Raw genomic sequence first — 20,565 nt, forward strand, 5'->3', positions numbered from 1 at the left:
GAAAGGCACGCCCAAGCAATCGGTCAGGCAGCAGCCATCACACACTTTCATGTAGCTCCATTTCTTCCAGTTGTAAATAGATACTAGTTTGTATAATTATGCTTTTAAAGTAGGATCTCCAGCACTGGTGATTGGATGAATTAAAACTACAATGCAGATTAAACTACAAGTTGTAATTTGAAGAAAGACTGTTAGAAATCAGACTGATAATAGAGAGATCACACAGAAGAGTTCATTTCACATTATTTTCATTCACACAAGAAGTGGAACTGAATCAAATAAGACCTGCATTTCTTGGGTCTTTCATCACTTTAAAGCATATAAAGATTGCCATCTCGAAGGTGAAATAAAATCGGAAAGCCAACATTTGTCTAAAACCATTAGCAGCCATAAGCTGCTTCAGTATGTACACATCACAAATCAGCATGCTATGTGCAAAGCTGGAGAGGTCAGATAAAAGAAAAGCAAACAAAATAAGAAGCAAGAATTGGTAACATCATTTAAAATGACAAAAGACACGAGTGGGTTAAAAATCTCACAAGATAAACTTTGGTATACCAAGCAGATTGACTTTATTGTATCTTCCACTGCAATTAAACATCATTAATCATCATCAGGATCGCATCAGTTAACAGCATTATTGCCACCAGCTCCATTACCTTCACCGTAACCATCCGCTCGAATCACGAAATTACATCATCTTAAACAGGCCAGTGACAAAAGCTATAATCTGCTGTGATATTAACAATCTCATTATCAGTTACATATTAAGTAGCTTAAATACTGAGGACATTTTGCTCGACGGTGCTTGAACAGAAAGCCCATTCTTGGCTTCACACATCACTGTGTAAGACAATAATGCGCCGTATGTGACATTATTGTTTTAAACCCATACAGGCTGCATGTACATTACAACTACACTGTGGTGACGATCCATTTGTTTGACATTCGTTCACACGTAATCCAGCGGCATTAACTATTCAAGCGAGAAAGGAAATGTGAGCTGAGATGTGAAATCAGTGCAGAGACAGACTGAGCACAGGGAACGTTTTACACGGCCGCAAAGCAGATTAGTATAGCTCAACGTACAGTCAACGTTTACTGCATCTTTAACCCGTATTAACACATTTTTAAACTCACCCTGACTATAATTTGACCCCCAATCGTATAATTAACCCGTACCCCGACGCTCTTTATCTGCAGGATCATTATATATTGCTTTAAACTTCAGAGGAGCTGCTGCTGACACATTACAGTGATGCAATTACATGCATTTGAGTTTTTAAAATACAACCACTTTTGTGCTATTAATTGTTGTTTTTGGTGTCAGGGCAGCAAACCACTGACTTAAGGCGGTGACATGTTGTTGCATCAGCAACACACACAGCTGCTCATTATTGCAGTGCAAAAAAAAAAAAAACAATGAGATGGATCATTTCTCACATTACTGAAAGAGCGCAAACAGAACATTCCTGTTATAATTGTTGTTATCATGGAGACTTAATGCAACTCACACTGATGTGCCTGAGGTCAGAGGTCAAACGCTTCTCAGTATGTATAAATACTACAATTATGGTCTGTAGATACTGCAATTTAGCTCCATTTGGGCTGTCCAATATGTATGGAGGTACAGTAAACTGCATGTGAAATCCCACTTTTCTATTTGTTTAACTGTCCATGCCACACAACAAGGTATTTATGAAAATGAACGCTCAACATGCAGCTGGAATCCATGTGACTTTAAGTCAAATCAATTCAAGACATGTTTGGTTTTTTTTGTTTGTTTGTTTTTTTTTTTACAGTGTTTGACAAACTCGGTATGACTACTCAACTCACCCCATGACCACGAGAGAAACAGTAACAGTATTGACAACAATACATCGGTCATAATTGTTAAGAGCATTTTATAAGATATTCAAGTGGTGATGTTGGCCAAAAGGTGGAAAACAAGAGCAGAATTTTGTGTCCGAGCCAACTAAATAAAGTGTATACGAGAAAGCAAACAGACTGCTCTCACTGAAGAATGCTGATCACGGTGCAACATCCTCCGTTTCGCTTTGTGTCACACAGAGCAAAACAGCCAGATGATGAGTTACTGTATGTAGCGGAAATGGAAGCCAAGTCACAAGATGTAAAATGTTTTTCTCCAACAGTGGTGTCACTTTGATGACTGCAGCCCCCACTGTTTGTGGTTATATGTTCAGAAAGCTGCTAAGCAACATATACAAGTCCAGCCAGAAGCAGGGATATGGGCAGTGTTGCTCGGCAAACACATTCAGTCACAGTTAAAGGAAAATAATGAAAAAAAAATCAGCGGAGGCTGAGATGATTAAAGCACAATCAGATCAGACAGCAGTCGGTGCCTGTGTGTCGAAAAGTTTGGGTGTGTTGCATTTCTAGCCGCACCTCAACCGGTGATGTCACAGCATGTGCTTTAAAATAAACACGTGAAAATCTGCAGCTAAACAAATCACCTGGTTTCACATCACCAGCTGGTGTGTGTACAGATGCTTAAGTCTCAAACCCACAGAGGACAGGGCAGCAGCTGTTGGTGGTTTACCCCCTATAAACCTTTATATAAGGCTCTGCTGCCATCTGGTGGACAAAAGCTGCGTGCCAGGTTAAATCAACCACCACGTATTAAAAAACATTCTAGGTGGATTTACATGGTAACAGCACCTCAGCTATTCAGTATACAATAATATACATTTCTAGCAAACAAAACGGTGCATGTTGGTGATAAAGGTCATGTGACAGTTTTACTATTTGTCCACCATTTTGTCGCTTCATGTAAATGTTTGCTTCTGCACCACACAGTCCACCAGCACAGGTCACACTATTGCACATTGTGTGGACCTGATGCAGTCACCTGTGTGAGCTGTTAATGTGCACGTGCAGAAGCGCAGGCATTCTCTGTAAGGTTTTCCTTTTTTTTTTTGTTGTTGTTTTTTTGCTTTGGCATGTTGATGGATTCATGAAGAAGAACTTTTGTCGTCACAGGAACGCAGCGATCAACTGAAATCCTGAGCAAAATAATGTTGGCAACACAAAGGCAACGTAGCAGGAAAGCTCCTTGCTTTCAGTGTGTGCGCGAGCATGTTGGTGTTTGAAGACCGCATGGTGGTGTGCGTGATGATTATGGGTTTCGGGATGAATGCCACTCTAGTTCTAAAACAAGCAGTTGCAATGGCCGCTTTACTGCTGTGACTAAACATGCAGGCGCGCGTGAGTGTGTGTGTGTGTGTGTGTTTGTGTAAGACATCATGGGCACAAAGTTCTCTTGGCACACCTGAAGTGGCTGACACACATTTGACACACTCAGAGATAATAAAACAGCATATAAATACCCAGTAACAACAAGTATTAGTGTAATACACTTATTTAAGATGAACAAATGAGCAAATTAAGACTTGTAAGCAAGTATAACCGGGTCTGAACACTGTACTCAATTTGAGGCTCATTGACCCAAGCTCGCTGGGCCAGGAGCATTGTCAGTTTTACAAAAACAAGAAAAAAAAGAAACAAAACAAAAACAGCAAAGAGTAAGCTTACAAAAGCATCTCGATCACTTAAACCTGAAAAAATGTCTACAAATGTAGATGATATAAAAGTAGCAAATCACTGACTGAACTGACAGATTCAGATTTTCAGTTAGAGCTCACCACTTTCACCGAGTTCAAACTTATGCAAAGATCAAAAACACATGCCGAACAGTAGCCACAGTATTACAAGTTAAACAAAACAACACGCCGAGGGTTCGAGAATCAGTGAGAACGATGTGACTTTTGCGAATAAATGAACACAGAAGTGTGCTCAGTGCTTTTCATTGCTTCTTTTTGTTTAGGGACATGAATGGAGTCAGTTTTACCCACAAGTCAAGAGACTGAGATAATTATGAGACTAATTATGTAAAAATAATTGTCTTTCAATCTCACATTTTCAGCATTTTTTTTTCCCCCTCTTCTTCACTCGTGCTTAAACTCTCGTCCTTGCCCCCCCTCCCCCCTCCATTATTTCGTCCATTTGCTTCCTGTTGCTGAGTTTTCCTCCAAAAGCCACACAAAGATCCAGTGTGTGTGTGTGTGTGTGTGTGTGTGAACACGTGTCAGAGTGCGCACACATGTATGTGTTTCCCCGACACCAAACCAGGTCAGCAGTCATGCTCTACTTTCTCTTTCCAGAAAGCTGCACTGGGAGAACTCTTCCCCGTTCTCTCCGCTCGATCCAAATTTGCGTCTGCGTGTGGTCAGCGTGTCCGTCGCTGCTTTCATTTACAAAGTTGATCCGGCGTTATTTTTGCTTCATTACTTCTGAACTTTGTTCTCTCTGTGTGCTTTTCATTCTGTTGTGAACAGGAAGCAGAGAGAGAACGAGGGAGACGCTTCCGACATCAGACAGCGGCCGGCGTGACCTCTGAAAGGGCGCTATGCAGGAAAGGTCAACAAATGTTCATCTAACTACTTCAGCGGTGTGCTTTGTAAAGTATCAGCATCAAAGCACTGAAGGTCTTATGGTCTGTGCCAATTGTCTCTCCCGGGCTGGAAGGACACAGCTATCCTCGCCCTTGTCTACGTACATCTAAAATATCTGAATCTGTGCAGATTGCTCATCGATCGCTACTTTTTTTGGCACTGCGTTTTGCAATGATAGCCATATTTGCTACACAGCTATTAGTAGCTAACATGCATCTCTATGCCAGCAAACGTTTACACATTTTATACCGAGGCAATGTTTCAGAGAGCACTGTTACTTATTTGCAGATGACTCTCAGAGAGCAGGAGGTAGCAGCGTGGCGCATTCGGGCCACAGTTCTTTCACAGGGCTGATAATGATAAATCGTCAGTGGGAGTTAACCTCATATTGTAATTCCTCATTTGCAATTTTGTCATCTGTGCGGTTAAAAAGAAGCAGCTAAAACTCAGATCACGTCTTGTTTTGCTTTTGTGGAGTACTATAATGCCAGCTGAGGCTGACGGCTTACGTGTTACTTCCCATGCAGCCCAATCTTATGGGCATAAATGAGACAAGGAGGTCGTTTTCCATGCCTAAACACATGTTGTAATATACAGTATATTGATATGAAGGTTTGGGGGTTATTGCATTTCTCTCTTTCCACGGGACTATCTTTGGGAACAAACGTGTTAAACTACAGCACAACTACACTGGCATCACTGTGGGGAAATTCAAACATTTTACCTTAGGTGAAAATCAAACCTGCTGTGACGGACCTTTCAGCAGCTTTAAAGCCCATTGCTTACACATTTTCAGTCCTCTGTGCAGTGGGTAGAGTCACTTATATCATTGTGCCCACATAATTTGCTTTTTTCCCCTTCAAATATACAGGCATAAAGGTCATAAAAATGTTACACAAGTGGGACACATCTAGTGGATAAAATATGGTCACTGAGAGGATAACCTCAGCCTCGAGGAGACGTGATACATGTGGAAATGTGATCTCATCATCTGCAGGAGCGAGGAGGGTGTCATATATCAACCACTTTAAAAAAGAATGAAAAACAGGAGCGGAGGGATGGTGTCGGGATGAGAGGATGGGGAGATTCACCGTGTTAATGCAACATTTGCTTATTTCAAATATATGACGCTCCTTATTAGTTGTTTGTTTTTAACAATAGAAGAAATACAGGAGATGATAAAATGGAGACAGGGGAGGAGACGGCTCGAGAAAAGAAGGGCAGGGCAGAGCTGCGAAGTAGGGGAAGCAACTGCTCTACTTTTATGGAGGTTTTTTTTTTTTTTTCTTTCTATCAGCTCCATAACAGTAATGGATATAGTGGCGAGGAGGCTAATGGTGAAATAAGACGTAATACGGCATGACGAGACGGGGAGGAAATCAATGCTTTTCCTCTTTTATTGGTACTGCCTCCTGTTAAAGGTGCCGGGGAGGTGCTGCGTGAAGTCGTACAGTAAAGCTTCTCGTGAGGACCTGTTCCAATGTTATTTGGATTTCCTGATTAGATTCAAGGTCGGGACTGTTGCACAGACGGTGTTGTGTCTGTGATCAGTCCGACATCTTTTTTTTCTCCTCCTCCTTTTGTGATTATCTTTTGGATAATTCTATTTTGTAGCTTTTAAGAATCTATCAAATGGAAAAATGAGATTTAGGGTAATCTGGTCTGTGTCCATTTTGGATTCTTCTTTGTCTGTTTTCTTTGATGCACTCCAACACTGGATGCTCTGCTCCCTTCTCTTGCAAATATATAGAATTTTTCATCCCTTTCCCACATTTGATCTTTAAACTGGCCAGAATCTTAGCTCCTCTCTACATATTTTGCCTTCAAATACCCTTTTGCAGTCTTTCATTTGTTTTTAAAAAAAGCAACAGCAACAAACTCCACTACCTCTCAGCTGGTTTAGTGTCTCTCCACTGCCTCTCCAAGCTGCTATCTTTAGACCTGTTACCCCTCCCACTCCTGCTCAGATACTCAGATACATCTGACGATAGACATTCCTAAGTTTTCAGCTTTCCAAAATCATCCGATCCGTCACCCTCTCTCCCTATCTCTGTGCAGTAATGTCTAAAATTGCAAGGATTTTCTTGCCTTCACTCATTTTCTTAGGCTCCATCTTATCTTGCTGCTGCACTCTCTATCAGCTCTTGGCTCCTTCTGATCTAGTGGGTTTACTGACTTTTTACAGTATGCACTGTATTTGTCAGATCTCCTCCATTTGCTATCCCACTTTTCCGATTATTCTCGCCTCTGACAGCATCTCCTTTTTTTCCTTCCATTGCTTCCTACCTTGAGTCACTTACTTGCTTCTGTTTCCACCTTCTTTCTCACACAGATCTAACCTTCCCTCTCTGTTTGTTCTGAATGAATCCTTTCTCCTCTCTCCGTTTACCTCCACTCTTCTTTCATGTCCCTCAGCTTGTGCCTGTACATTCTTGCTCTCAGTGTTTTTATTTTTCTCTTTATCACATATCATCTCCAGCATGGCAGCTCTCCTCGCCGTGTATAATGAGGACAGGGAAGAAGAACGCGTCCTGGTAGGATGGAGGCCTATCTCTCTCACCGTCTCTCGCCTCTCCTCCCCCTGCGCTTTCTTGCTCTGCCTCCTCATCTCTCTCTCTCCTTCCTCTCCCTCTATCTTCCCTTCTCCTCTCTTCCTGCTCTTCTTCCTCCTCTTCTTCATCACCTTCTCCTTCAAGCACTCCTCTGGTTTCCTCGTTGTTCTGTCTTGAACCTAACCCCAGGAATCCTCCACCACTTCCCCCACCTCCTCCTCCTCCTCCTCCACTTCCTCCACCATCTTCCCTACATCCTCCCAACCCACCCCCCATGCTTCTTGAATGAAACAGGCTGTTCTGGCGCCCACCTCCAAGTCTCCCTAGAGAAAACCCGCTCCGACTGAGCACCAGTCTTCCTCCCATACCTCCGCTTCCCTGCCCTGCTGCCCTGATCCCTGCCACTGTAGCGTTCAGGAGGGCTGTGGTTCCCATGGGGGCCCTTAGCCTGGATGGAAGACTAGCACTTGATGTGGTCCGCCGGCATCTGGGGCAGCTCTGAAGAAGGTAAGCTGAGTTGAACACCACAGGCAGAGCCAGGGGAGGTGGGTTGGTCCCCTGGCTCGGGGTGATGCCTGGAGGCCCAGAGATAGGTGTAGAGACTGTGGGGTTTGTCCCCCCACTTGTGTCTAAGTCCATAAGGAGGGCTTCAGAGTAGCTCGGGACCATCTGTTGGTTACAGCGAATGTGCCACTCCAATTCTGTCATGTCCACTGTGTTGACACGAGAGATGGCCCTGTAGCTTGTCCCATTCAGGCCAATTCCAATAGGAATCCCTCCTGGATGGATTCCATTCTCAGTCCCTCCTTCCACCCCGTCCCCTCTTCCACCTCCACCTGGCCCTCCTCCGCCAACTCCCCCACTGTTATCCTCATCCTCTCCGAACAGCTTCTCCACGTGGTAGTGGACATACGCTGTGCGGTATTCTGACACAACTCGCAGCGGCCATGACAAGAGGAAAGCTGAAGCCAACCAGAACACCCGGTGTCTCGAGAACCACGGCTGATGAGCCGGATCTGGGAATGCTAGGATGTGTTCGCGGAAATCCACATTTTTAAGGTGCATTCCCTCCCTGGCCTCCATGTAGTCATCAAGCCCCTCGTTCTCTCCGAAAAAGCGCGCTCGCTTTCAATCACAGAGAAAAAACAAACAAAAAGGTAACATGCTGCGTAAGGATTAGTGCTGAATTGTTACCAATTTAGAAATGTTGTGAACAATTTACCGATCAACATTTATTGGTTTTACTCCCTAGCTATTGATTTAAAATGAAAATAGTCATAGTAGTTTAAGCTTATTATTATTATACAGAAAAATGACATCCATTGATCCTTCACATCTTACCTGGGTGAGGTAGGCAGCTTCAGCACGTGCACTTGAGAAGCTAAAGAACACAAAAATGAGTGACCATCTGTTTCATCTTATAAAAATGGTAAAACCTTTACGATCAAAGCCATGCAGTCTTCAAACTGACATCTTGCCGATACCTGAAACACTTGGTGAAACGGAGGCGAACAGCAGGGTGCAGCTGCAGGTCCAGCAGTTCCTTTGATACGTCTTTGACGCCATAGCGGGCATAGTCAAACTCTGAACTTGAGGCATGAGTGTTCACCCGCTCGTGGTAGACCTGAAGAAGAAAGAAGCAGAGCGCTGACAAAGAGGAAACTGAAGATGAAGAGGAGGAAGGAGAAAAGTTTCAGAAAGGAGGAGCTGTGGTATTGGAATGACATTTTCATTTTCAAATTATGTTTCAGCAACAATAAAACTTTTTACTGTATAGAATATTTTTCCTTTGCTTCAAACAGCTGTTTGCTACAACATTTGACTATAGGGGAAGCAGTCATACAAAACTAAGAAAGGGTAAAACCGAGAGAAGGTTTGAGCGTGCACATCGGGACAAGTCCGCTCACCTGTGTGGTTGTATATGCATCTCCGTTGCGGTATCTTGTCACCTGTCTGGTCCTCCTGACATAGTGATAGCTGATGGCCTTCCACCAAATACAGGGTGTGGCCTGCTGAAGTCTCTGCACACGCTCATATACTTCCTGTGTAAAATAATGAGGTAAAACAACGCTGTTTTAAAATATGCTACAATGTTGTATACTTTCTAAAATTAACATGCTTACTAATCTGTTGAAAATGAGATAAAGACAGAATATTGCCTAAAAAAATGCAAACACAGTAGAGGAAGAAACAGGCTGGTTTGATTATTGTGGGCTTACTTTTTTTTCCCCATTCTTTATCATTTTGCTTTTAGTAGAAACAAACAAACAAACAAACAAATGTCCTTTTGGAGACAGAGAACATCAGAACAGACCCCCCCCCCCATCCCCCACGCTCAACTTTAGAGAATAAAAAAGCTTATTTACAGCCTAGTACAAAAAGGGTTTTGGTGTTTGTAGTTAAATTCCCTTCATGTCAGCTGCCCTCTAAACCATATTTGCGGTTTTCATGCTTTTTACACCCATCTTTGAGATACAGGCTATAGCTTTAACACATACCTGGAATTCAGCATGAGCCAACATGGCTGTCTTGGAGAAGCAGTGCCAACACTCCACCAGGTAAACCACATACAGCATGGCCAGGAAGGCCAAGGGGATGTAGACATAACCACTAGAACACGGGCTCTCCCATTGCCGGATGTCGTAGGCCGCCGAGGTGCCATCAGCAGATATGGAGGAGCCGAGAACAGGTATGCGACAGAGAGCGCACCAGGCCAGTGTGGCAAAGCAGCCGTACATGAGGAGGGTCAGGAGGAGGCACTTCCAGTGAGACTCCCGACACAGCGAAGAGGCCAGAGACTGTTGGACTGGCCGTTGCTGGGTGGGAGGTACGGAGAGAAGAATCAGTTGAGCCAAAAGATTTGCCAAATTCCTAAATACACATGTTGACAGTCAAGCTTGTGATCAATAATACAATATGCCTCTAAATATGCCTAATAAATAAATTAATAAAGTCAGATAGATGGCAATTAATGCTTCTAAACACAAAATGTTTGTCAAGGAAGCAATACAGATTTCTGTACCTGCTGAGCTTTTAATAACTATATTCTTCCTGTTTGGTAAACAGTGTCATATTACAGAGAAAGCGTGTAAGCTGAGGTCTTGACCAAAGGAATGCATTACACTGCCCCATTCCCATCACAGGATAAGTGCTGCATATTAGACACACACACACACAGTTCATGCCACTCTCTAAGTGCACACAGCCTTACTTGCACTGTGGAGACATCATATTACAGTACACACACACACACACACAGGCGATATACAGACATAGATGGTCTAATGCGCCCTATTCTGTTCTCTCTTGCCATCTCTCTATCCACACTCACGCCGGCATACACGTTCCTCAGCTGTAATGCAGCCAGCGGAGAGTATGTGAATAATTTAGATGAGAACGATGCTTCTAGACGGTTCTCTAGCCAACTGACTCCACTCCAACATCAGCAGCATATCAGCACTGCTGCAATTTGTGCGCATGTGAATGAAGGACAGAAAGCAGGGAGAGACGGCTTGTGTCAAAAGAGACAAAAAAAACTTGTTTATTATGCGTGATGCACGTGTGTATGCATCATAAAAACAATTTAACAATTTAACACACACGTGCACTGTTACATATGGCAAAGGGTGTTTAATTGTGCCTATGTTCATTTCTGCCTTGCGCTGAATGCGACAAGGCAAAAGAGCAACAAAGCAGATGACCAAAAAAAAAAAAAAAAGAAAGGATGGGATGACACCATTGTCCTTCCCTCCTCTCAGTCCAGTCTGCTTATCCTGTCAGCACATCACGCCTTCCAATTGTCTAACACACTAGCCCCTCTCCTCCTGCCTTTTATATCACTCACACACAGTCTCATCTCCTTCACTGTCTCCCTCTCCACAACAACAGAGCCACAATTTGCTATATGCTAGTATATCTGGCTGGCTGCACCACACAGAAACACACACACAATTGTGCACCCATGATTTCAAAGGACAGTTCTGCTACGTGCCTAAAACTTGTGCCAATATTACTGTAAACCTAACCTCAGTCTTTACCTTAACCTTTAATGATTTACATTCTGGCTCCATATGTGACTGTGCAAACAGATTCAGGCCCCCAATAATTGTACACATACACACACCCTTTCATTTTTCACTACTGTACGTCAAGGGCAAGCAGTGAACGGCAGAGAGAAGGGCATCTACACTCCACCAGTCTGTCATCACTCTGCAAAAGCTCCCAAAAAGCATCCAACTGCAGACCCTGGGCTCCAAAAATAGCTTTGCTGCTTTTAAAAAAGGCAAGAAATTGATCCATGGTACCAACTTCATATCATATTTACTGCTTCTTGCATTCACGTCTTCTTTCATCTATTCTTACACAGTCATCCCCCCCTGCTCTTGCTTCCCCAAATCTTATCTCCCACCTCCTAAGCATTTTTACCCACCAATCCCAACTTCTGCCTCTCCTTTCACTTTGTCCTCACCCACCAACCCCACCCTCCATGTCTCCTCTGTTACATCCTCTTTCAAAGTCTGTCTCTAAGTGGATTGATTGGGCTAAGAGTGTAGTGTAGAGGGAGGGGATGAAAGACAGACAGAGAAACGGTCATGAACTTTTCATGAATGCAAGTATGAAAGGAACCAAAATGAGAGGAGGAGGAGAGAGGAAGAGACACTAAAGAGACAGCAGCAGTGACAAACTGCACCTCTCTCCAGGGACCTCCACTGCCAGAATCCATCCTTTTCCACCTCCTTTTCCCTCCTGTGTTCTTATTTTGCCCTTCTGGCACCAAACCGCTCCTATTTTTACCTATTACCTAAAAAAAATTGGTGCCAAAAGAAGAGAATATTCTAGCAGTGCAAAAAAGATGAGATTCTGGGCCAGCACTTTCAGCAAGAATCTGCAGCAGTGTTGCCAGTGTGGGGACAATCAGCCCCAAGACAGGAGTCAAATTATTCCTGTGTGCACTTACGCCAATCAGTTTTTGTCAGTATGAGCAGTTTTCTTTCCCACAGGTGAAGAAACCAAAGTGCCAGAGCTTTAGCACAACTTAGTGAGCCAGTGCCGTAAGTCACCACACAAATTCCAATGAAAGATGAAACATCTGAGTATTCTGTCAACCATCAACTCTGCGTGATGCTAGCTATTTACAGTAATGGGAATTATATGCCATATATGGGACTGAGAGGCCACTTTAATAATTACACAGCCACTAATGGAGGGTCAGAGTCAAAATCCAGCAACAATGCACACAAATAGCTTTCTTCACAAGACTGTCTATTATGGAACAGATGTAACCTCGAAGGAGGAAAAGTGCCTACCAACACCTCCTAATCATTATTCATTATTATTCTTATCACTGTTATTTCTAATCATTATTCTTAGAGGTGGTCTCATGTACTATTACTCTAAGCCTCAACTCGGGATATCTGAGCCTAAAAAAAAAAACAACTAAAAATAAAAATCCAGTATGTGCCATTGTGTGGACCAGAAATTACTTCTAGGTAAGGCAAAGGGCTGCTGAAAGAATATATATAAAATACAAATAAATATAAGGTTATTGCCAATACCTGGTCCGTTCATATAATGAATATCATCAGCAGCTATGAGGCATATTGCATTTGTGTGTCCCTAATTATTAATCTCAACACATTATTCTCAATTACCATGTGAAAGCTTAACATCACAACTGGACAATTTGGGTGAGTTTTGCAACATCAGCAGCAGCCACAGCTGAAGTCTGCAGGAGTGTATCCTCACAAAGTGTGCTAGGTTTGGGGCATAGACTGTACACAGAAGATGGCCAATATGGAGGCACCTTAAACCTGCATTTACTCTAATTGCCAGCAGGATGTGGCTCCTCTAATTGCAAACAGACATTACAAGCCATACCTACAGTGGCGTCATCCATCGGTTTCTGAGATCGTGCTCTGAGGCCTCAAGATAAGCGTTTTCACCATCAACAAACTGGTTTTAAAAAACTGGATGTGATGAGAGGGGTGGGTCTGACTGTGAAACAGCTTGCTCAATGAGCATACCACAGATAATGATCCTTTTTGAAACATAGTATGACCAAAATAGACTTAATTTTTTTATTCAGTTTGATGCAAAATGAGGTGACTGAGCCCATAAACTCATCAGGAAAGTGTTTACAGAGGTCAAATCTGAAAGCTGTTAGACTTTCAAAGTATTTTTGCAACCACAGCTATTGCCACCTGATGGACAGAATGCAGCTTTAAGGCCCCTTCAAACTGAGTTCATTTTTCAGACCTGGAAGCTAGGTCCATCGTTTATACTTTCTGTTTGCAAAAAGACCAAGTTGTATAGAAGTCTATGGGAGAACAGCCACTGGTCCTCAGTAAGTGCTTCTCTTGTTATTTTTAATTCTTAAACTGATGTTCATTTTGTAAACTTTTGTCCCTATTAGAGTGAAAAAGGATGGCATTGCAGCGTAAGGTTTACCATGTGAAATGAACTCCACTAACCAGTGAATGATGCCATAATGGCACTGCTGATCTTTTACATATTGTCTGTAGTTTTTCGGGTTTATTTACAGTTCTTGGCTCTTAATCACCTCCTCATATATAACCATAGCACAGGGTCTAATCAAAACACATCACTGTGCAAAAGTTTTGAGCCACCCCTCATTTCTTTATACAGTAGCAGTCAAAAGTTTGGACACACTCACCCAACTTTTGACATATATATTGCTTCCAAGCAGCCAGACTTTCTTGTAATTTTAAAGTGGTCTCAAGCAATAGTTCTCCAGGTTTTCTGAAGGTCTTTCCAACTTTTTCTTTGGACATTGGTTGCTTTTTAACTCATTTTCAGTCCTGTTCTTCTACCTGACCATTTTCAGAGAAATACATTCGTTTAAGACACCTTACTCAACAGATAAACAAATGCTGCAGCTATACATAAAAGGCAACTTAGTAAAGAACCCATTTTAAATTTTGTCTTTAGGCACGTTGTTACTAGCAGCTTGTCACAAAAACACATAATTTGTTCTCATTTTTTTTTCATTACAAAAAGCCAAAGGTAATAGAGTGTGACAGGCATAAAATAGTATTTCTGCACCAACAAGGTGATTCTCAAAGAGCTACTAGCTGAAAACTTGGCATATCTTGGCAGTCTGCCATAAAAAAAAAATTTTTGAGGAAACTGGACAAGTTGGAGACAACAGTAGAAGTGGCACGTCTAAAAAAATATCTACAGCAGATGAACTGTCTCAGTGGAATGGTGTGCTAAACTACACAAGAACTGGACTGAAAATCAGTGGCAACAGGTCTGATGGAGTGATGAATCCAAATCTGAATTTTTTTGGTTCAAATCATCATCAACATATATGGAGGAGGTCAGAAGAAAGGTACAACAGTGAGTGTCTACAGCCATCTGTAAAACACAGTGGAGGCTTTGTCATAGTTTGGGGCTGCATTTCAGCCAGTGGTGTTGGAGATCTTGTCAAAATTGATGGATTTATGAATGCAGTAAAGTACCATCAATACCATCTGGAAAAGGTTGGGGTTATGACAATGATCCCAAACACACTGTCAGTGCACTAAAAGCACACCTGGATAGAAAAGAAAACACACACTGGAGCACTCTCAGTCATGGATTGGCCTCCCCAGAACCCAGTCTTCAACATTATTGAAGCAGTGTGGGATCATCTTGGAACAACCAAAGAAGCGCTTTGAATGTCCTTCAAGAAGTCTGGAGAACTATTCCTGAAGACTATTTAAAGAAATGAGAAGAAAGCTGCATAAGAAAGTTCAAACTGTGTTGATCATACCAAAATACTGACTTTCAAGTTTGTTAGAATCGTACGAACTTGGTTTTTGCCTTATATATTGCTTTACACACATGTTTGAACATTTCAATAAACTGCTTCACCTATCTCCCATTTTCCTAGGGATAAATGAGGGGTGACTCAAGACTTCTGCACAGCACTGCACTTATTTAAGGACTAAGCAATACTCATCACTTTCGGCTACAAAAACAAATCAGGCTTTACTGTGATCCTGTTTCTGTTTAAGCTTCTTCTGTTGGCTATAACATATCAGAGAGAAATCTGCCTCCTTGACGTCATTATCCAAAGAAATCTGCATAGCTCAGTCTGGAGGGTGTCATCTTTCTCATTTTATACTAAAAGTCTAAGCTGCCCTCCTCTGATGCTCCTTTGAAGAGGGCTGAAACAGAGTGGCCCTGACACAACAAATTCTGTTGCATTAACGACATCGTGTCAGTGTTGAATATACTACCTGACAAAGCTTTGCAGGGCTGAAAATGCTGACACTTTGACACATTTTCCCTACATTCTATAAGCATCCCCGAGCACCCCCAATGACTACAGATAGCTGTCTGAAAAAATGAATCCTGCACCACAGGTATTTTTATTTTATTTATTTTTTTTAAGATCTTGGATCAACTTGATCTGTGAACAGGACTTTAAAGAATTGATGCTGGGATTTTAAACATCCTGAGCAAACATTAGATACAGCCTGTCTCTACTAACCAAAGCATTCACAGCCCTCACTCACTAAGTGTATTTGGGCACTTTGCACAAAAGATTTGTACAATCCTCTCTCTCCGTATTAAGGTGTCTAATAGAAAACGTGCATTGCTCTCACTTCCCTCTGTTCTTCAGCTCGTACTGATTCAGCTGGTTAGGTGTGACTGGAGCAGCTATAATTAGCAATCCTAGCATGTGGGTGGCAAATGAAGTGAGGAAGCGAGGAAAGGAAAATGTGCTGTTGATGCTTACAGTGCTCTGCAAAAAAATTATGTCACTTCAACACAACTGGAGTGAGTCATTTGGAGATATCAGGTTTCTACTAACTGTTTCTGCAACAGCAAATAAATTATTACCACTTGATGTGGTAGCAATGTGTCATCATACACTCATATGCTATCATCATTATTGCTTTGTGTTCGAGTGTGTTCAGCGAGACCGAAGACCAAACAGTGACAAGTACCAGCAAGTATGTCGCCTATTCATAAATTAAATATCAGTGAAGGCACAGGTTAGCCTGTACATCAGCTTGAATTCATGTTAGTTACAGTACTGCAGATGGGGATACTAAAAGTTTTTACAGAACCTCTCAATATAATCTAGTCCCGTGTCCAACTTTGGACTTCCCTACGAGGACCTCTGCTTTCTCTCAATCAGCATTTCCTTTACAGGCATCAGGGAATTAATTTAGCTGGATGTCTGGCCTATTACATTGAATTGCCAACTGTGTTTGTATCAGTATAATTTGTTTATTGATGATGTGTTTTTTAAAATGTATTTATATTTGGTTTCTGACCTACCCAGGGACTGCAGATGAGGAAATTAGCAAACAGCTAAATCTGGTACAGTGCATTTTTCTCTTTGGAATATTTTTTGTACATGATCCCTGACAAATAAAGAGGAAAATGAAATGAAAATGAGTTAAAGCTAAGAAATGAGATAAAATAAACTAACATGCTTTTAAATATTATTTTCCAGGAAGAAACCATTTATCACTTCAGCAAATGTGCAATCAATCGGCCGTACTAGCTGTCGGTGCAAATGAAGCTTAAAAGTAATGCAGTAATATGTAGAGTATGTTGCATTTGTATGCTGAGTAGTGCTATGTACTTGATATTAAACATAATAATTAAACAGAAACATTCATGGAAAGACATTCAGAGCAGACAGCGAGTACATGTCAGTTAATTTTAGAAAAAGCTATTCTTATTTTTCTGTCACTGATTTTTGAAGGTTCTTTTTGTTGAGTTGTGTTTTGGGCCATTTTGGTTCTATTCTTGTTAACTTTTCACACTTTTTTCAGCTCCTTTCCTCTCTTTTTACATTACATGCTCCCTCCACAAATTGATCGATGAATAGTTTGTCATTTGTTGGAGTGCACTTTTTATGATTTGTGAGCGAAACTTGGAAAGACAATTAGAAACGCCTGCTTTGATGTGACAACCTCACTGCTACTGGAGATAAAGCACAAGTGTTTCTATGTGTGAACATTATTACATGGATGCATGTGTAAGTAAAATATTAATCATTCGCTTTTCCTTCCGCTTTATTTGTAGTAAACGCCTGCATGAGAGTACATACATGCACACTCATGTGGGGCAGAGAGTCAATGCAGTTGAGAGAAATAGGAGTGTGGAAACGCTTGAGTGGGAGAGTCAAGCAGACGGAGGAGGATGAGACCGTAAACTCCACCAGGCAAATCTAAAACAGGAAGGAAACCAAGAGGGGAAGATGAAGAGAGTAATGGAAGCAGAGAGCAGATGCAGGTTGAAATCATTGCATTACACTGCATTGTCCCGCACTGGAGGAATGGCTACAGAGGAGTGTAAATTGAAAGGCATCTTTTAACAGGCTTTGTTAGTCTACATATTACATACCTTGGATTTTAAATGATCATGTCTACAGTGCCAATTGATAAATTTTGTCTCTTATTTTCAGTTTTAATAGCCATTATTTTATAAGTCTTACATGATAAAAGTATTTGGACAATTAACGCAGTAACGTTGCCTCGCCTGAAAAGAAAAAAAAAAAGAAAAAGCCCCCCCAGCCAAGGTGTTTAAAGCCCAATAAATCTATAAAGTAACCTCTTAATTGTTGACTCAGTTGACAAACGAATGAGCTGCCCTCTGACTTGCTCTTCAGTTAAACTGCCACAGCAATTTTTATTGAATATTTCCAGAAATGTATTCAAATAAACCATTATCAAATTTAAAAAAAAAAAAGAAAAAAAAAAAAAGCTTTTAATTAATGAGCAACTAACATAACAGTAGCATCCTTTCAGCATACAATCAGATGTGACCAAGAGTCCTACCACAAGAGCAGCAGCCCTGTGCAGTCTCACCTGACTACCAAGTGTGACACAAGCATATTGCCACTGGCAGGGCTGCTCGCATTACACACACCCCACTCTCTCTGTAACTGTGCTTCAGCGGGAAATGTGTTAGTAGCTTATGTCAAACTAGTAACTAATCACAAACTCCACTGGTAAAGTACATATTAATATTATTATACAGTTTTAAATGTACCTTTTATACTACACCAAGGTCCCACTGTGCTGTTCCACAAAGTGTACAGACCATCATGCAGCATTGCTCTGATGTAATCTATAGTAACTTTTTCCTGGCAACTCACTTACATAATATCCTGTCATAAATGACCTTCCGTATTTCGAAAGCTTTTTTTTTTCATGAAATCGTGTGTTAAGTGGGTGATGCTGATAGTTCTAAGTCTTGTATTATAGTAAGGGTAAGGTGATTTGCTTAGGAAGAAGATTACTAGCTATAATAGGGCGACAGAGGCTACAAACAGTGTCATTCAAAGCTAGATGTAAACATAAACCTTTGAGCAGGATCCCTGCGTAAGGACTTTCATCAGGAGGTAGGCTTCAGTAGTTGGATATATGAGTATACGGTCGATATATGTTGGTAAAATTAGAACGAATTAAAAGAAAACACACTGCTGAGTAAGTACACTGTAACATATTGTAACTTCCAGGGTGAAAGTCACAACATACTGCTGGGATTTTCTGTGATTTCACATTACGTGTCCTTGTCTAATCTTGGCTGAAAGGTGGGTGTGTGGCTAAACTGTGATGTCATCCTCTCTTGTATCTCAGTGGTGACAGCTGGCAGGTAGACGTGGTCTACTATACAGAAAAGACCATCTCTCCCAGGAGTAACACATCGGGCAGCCTTGTCAGACATATCGCATCAATACTAAGCCCCCACCGCCCCTCCGTGTTTACTAAAACCACAGCTTGATCTCCAGTCACATTAAACCAAGGTCCTCCGTGCCCTTGCGTGAGGCACCGATAAGGGAACAACGGCAAAGACATGTTTTGTCAATGAAAGAGCAGACACAGACAAGCATACATGCATGTGCTATACATGGAAATGACAGGCTGTTTGAGGACGACCAGCAATGACACAGAAACAGATGGTTCTCCAAGATGTACCTTGAGTGCACCTTGAGGCAAACTGGACCGGTCTTTACAACAGACAGGAGCAAACAAGGAAAAAACAAAACAAACAGAAAATGCCCTTACCTGCTCTCTTCCCGACCCTTCCTCCAAAATGGGCTCTTCTGCGGCGGCCGTCTCCTCCTCCGTCTGCATTGTCTTTCCTGCCACTCCTTCCCTTCCTCAGAACCGGGCACAGGCAGCTCCCACCCCGGTAACGTCCGAAGGCAGGGACCTCCCCGGCGGAGCAGGGAGCTCGGTCACCCCATCCGCCGCAAGTCGGTATACAATATCACGATGGCGGGGCCTGCGGCAAATAAGCATCATCTACTCCAGGTTTAGAGGTACCCCCTTTCTTCCGTCCGCATCCTCCCACGCTTACTGCTTTGCTTCCACCTGCTCCATCCTCCGGCTCTGCGTTCAGGAGAAAGACGCGGCGAAGCGGCCAAAATCAAAGCCACGTCGCCCTCCCCAACAACCGTCTTCGCCGCCACCTCTCGTGACGCCAAGGCTACACAAGTGAGCGTATGTGCACGTGGGAGCGCGTGACCGACAGCGCAGGGGGGACCGAGCGGAGTCAAGGATTTCACCGGCGGCACCGCACTGCCTATTAGGTTTTTGCGCAAAGATCAAGAGGATAAACAGACAGCGTCGAGATACAGAAATCAAAACGCGGATGGCGGTCTCCGTTTAACTTTATTCGGTCATGTTTGCGCCTCGCTTTGGGTCCCCATTGACGTCATATACCAACAACCCCACCCCCCCATCTATTCACCTGATCACGTGCGCCAGCGCGAGTCTCCCCTGTAGAGCGAGACGCGCACACATTCAGAGGCACGAGTCAAAATGAGGCGCAGCAGGCACTGTTACACTGTGACACAGACACAAGAATCCAAAATGCTTCAGTTATTTAAGTGAACATTTTATTTCACACGAAACAACACAATGTGAGAGGAAGATGACGTGATGAAGACTTGAAAGGAAGGTGACTGACTGAGACAAGGCGGCGCTCTTAATATGTCCTGAAAACAAAACAGTTTTATCAGTGACTCGTCCTCGGTCTAAATCTTAGCGGTGTTCAGAGCCGAGATTGTTTCACGGTGTAAGATACTGACCTGCGTACAGTATACTGTAGGACTGATCCCGGCTCATTTGTGCGTGACTCCCTGGCCAGCTGGAAGCCTGGAAGAGCTTGGAGCGTTTCTTTTTATGTCCCTGGGACTGTCCTTGAGGCAAATTTCATATAATCCCTCATGAAGGATGGGTGAAATTATTTAAGGACCAACATCACATTTTCCAACACAAACTTCATGAATTTTTGGAAATTTCACGCCAACAACCATTTTTATTCTGTTACACAGACACTCTCTTACGCTTGTTTTTAATATCAATGCCAACAGAAAAAAAAGCCTTCGTATTACTACACTGTAATGCATGACAAGAGCTTTGTCGACTGCGATGCAGAAATTGGGCCAGTTTGAAAGCAGTAAACAAGGACTACTATGTTGCTGGTTTTGTGCTTCTACATTTATCAGTGGTGCAAATAAAAAGTAATTTCAGAATGGCATTGCCATTATTCACTGTGTAACA

At 42.3% G+C, this 20,565-nt stretch overlaps 1 protein-coding gene across 1 annotated transcript; it reads right to left on the bottom strand.

Moving 5' to 3' along the window:
* Positions 1–589: 589 nt before the first annotated feature.
* Positions 590–19,479, bottom strand: LOC115775235 (transmembrane protein 151A). The gene is made up of 6 exons (XM_030722808.1): positions 19,063–19,479; positions 9,523–9,840; positions 8,932–9,066; positions 8,509–8,648; positions 8,366–8,405; positions 590–8,149 (listed from the first exon to the last, which is right to left on the bottom strand). Exons 1-6 carry the CDS (start codon positions 19,129–19,131, stop codon positions 6,935–6,937), a joined length of 1,917 nt encoding a protein of 638 aa, XP_030578668.1. The 5' UTR covers positions 19,132–19,479; the 3' UTR covers positions 590–6,934.
* Between the last annotated feature and the right edge of the window lie 1,086 nt (positions 19,480–20,565).

This window comes from Archocentrus centrarchus, assembly GCF_007364275.1.
Source record: "Archocentrus centrarchus isolate MPI-CPG fArcCen1 chromosome 18 unlocalized genomic scaffold, fArcCen1 scaffold_23_ctg1, whole genome shotgun sequence".
Taxonomy (NCBI): domain Eukaryota; kingdom Metazoa; phylum Chordata; class Actinopteri; order Cichliformes; family Cichlidae; genus Archocentrus; species Archocentrus centrarchus.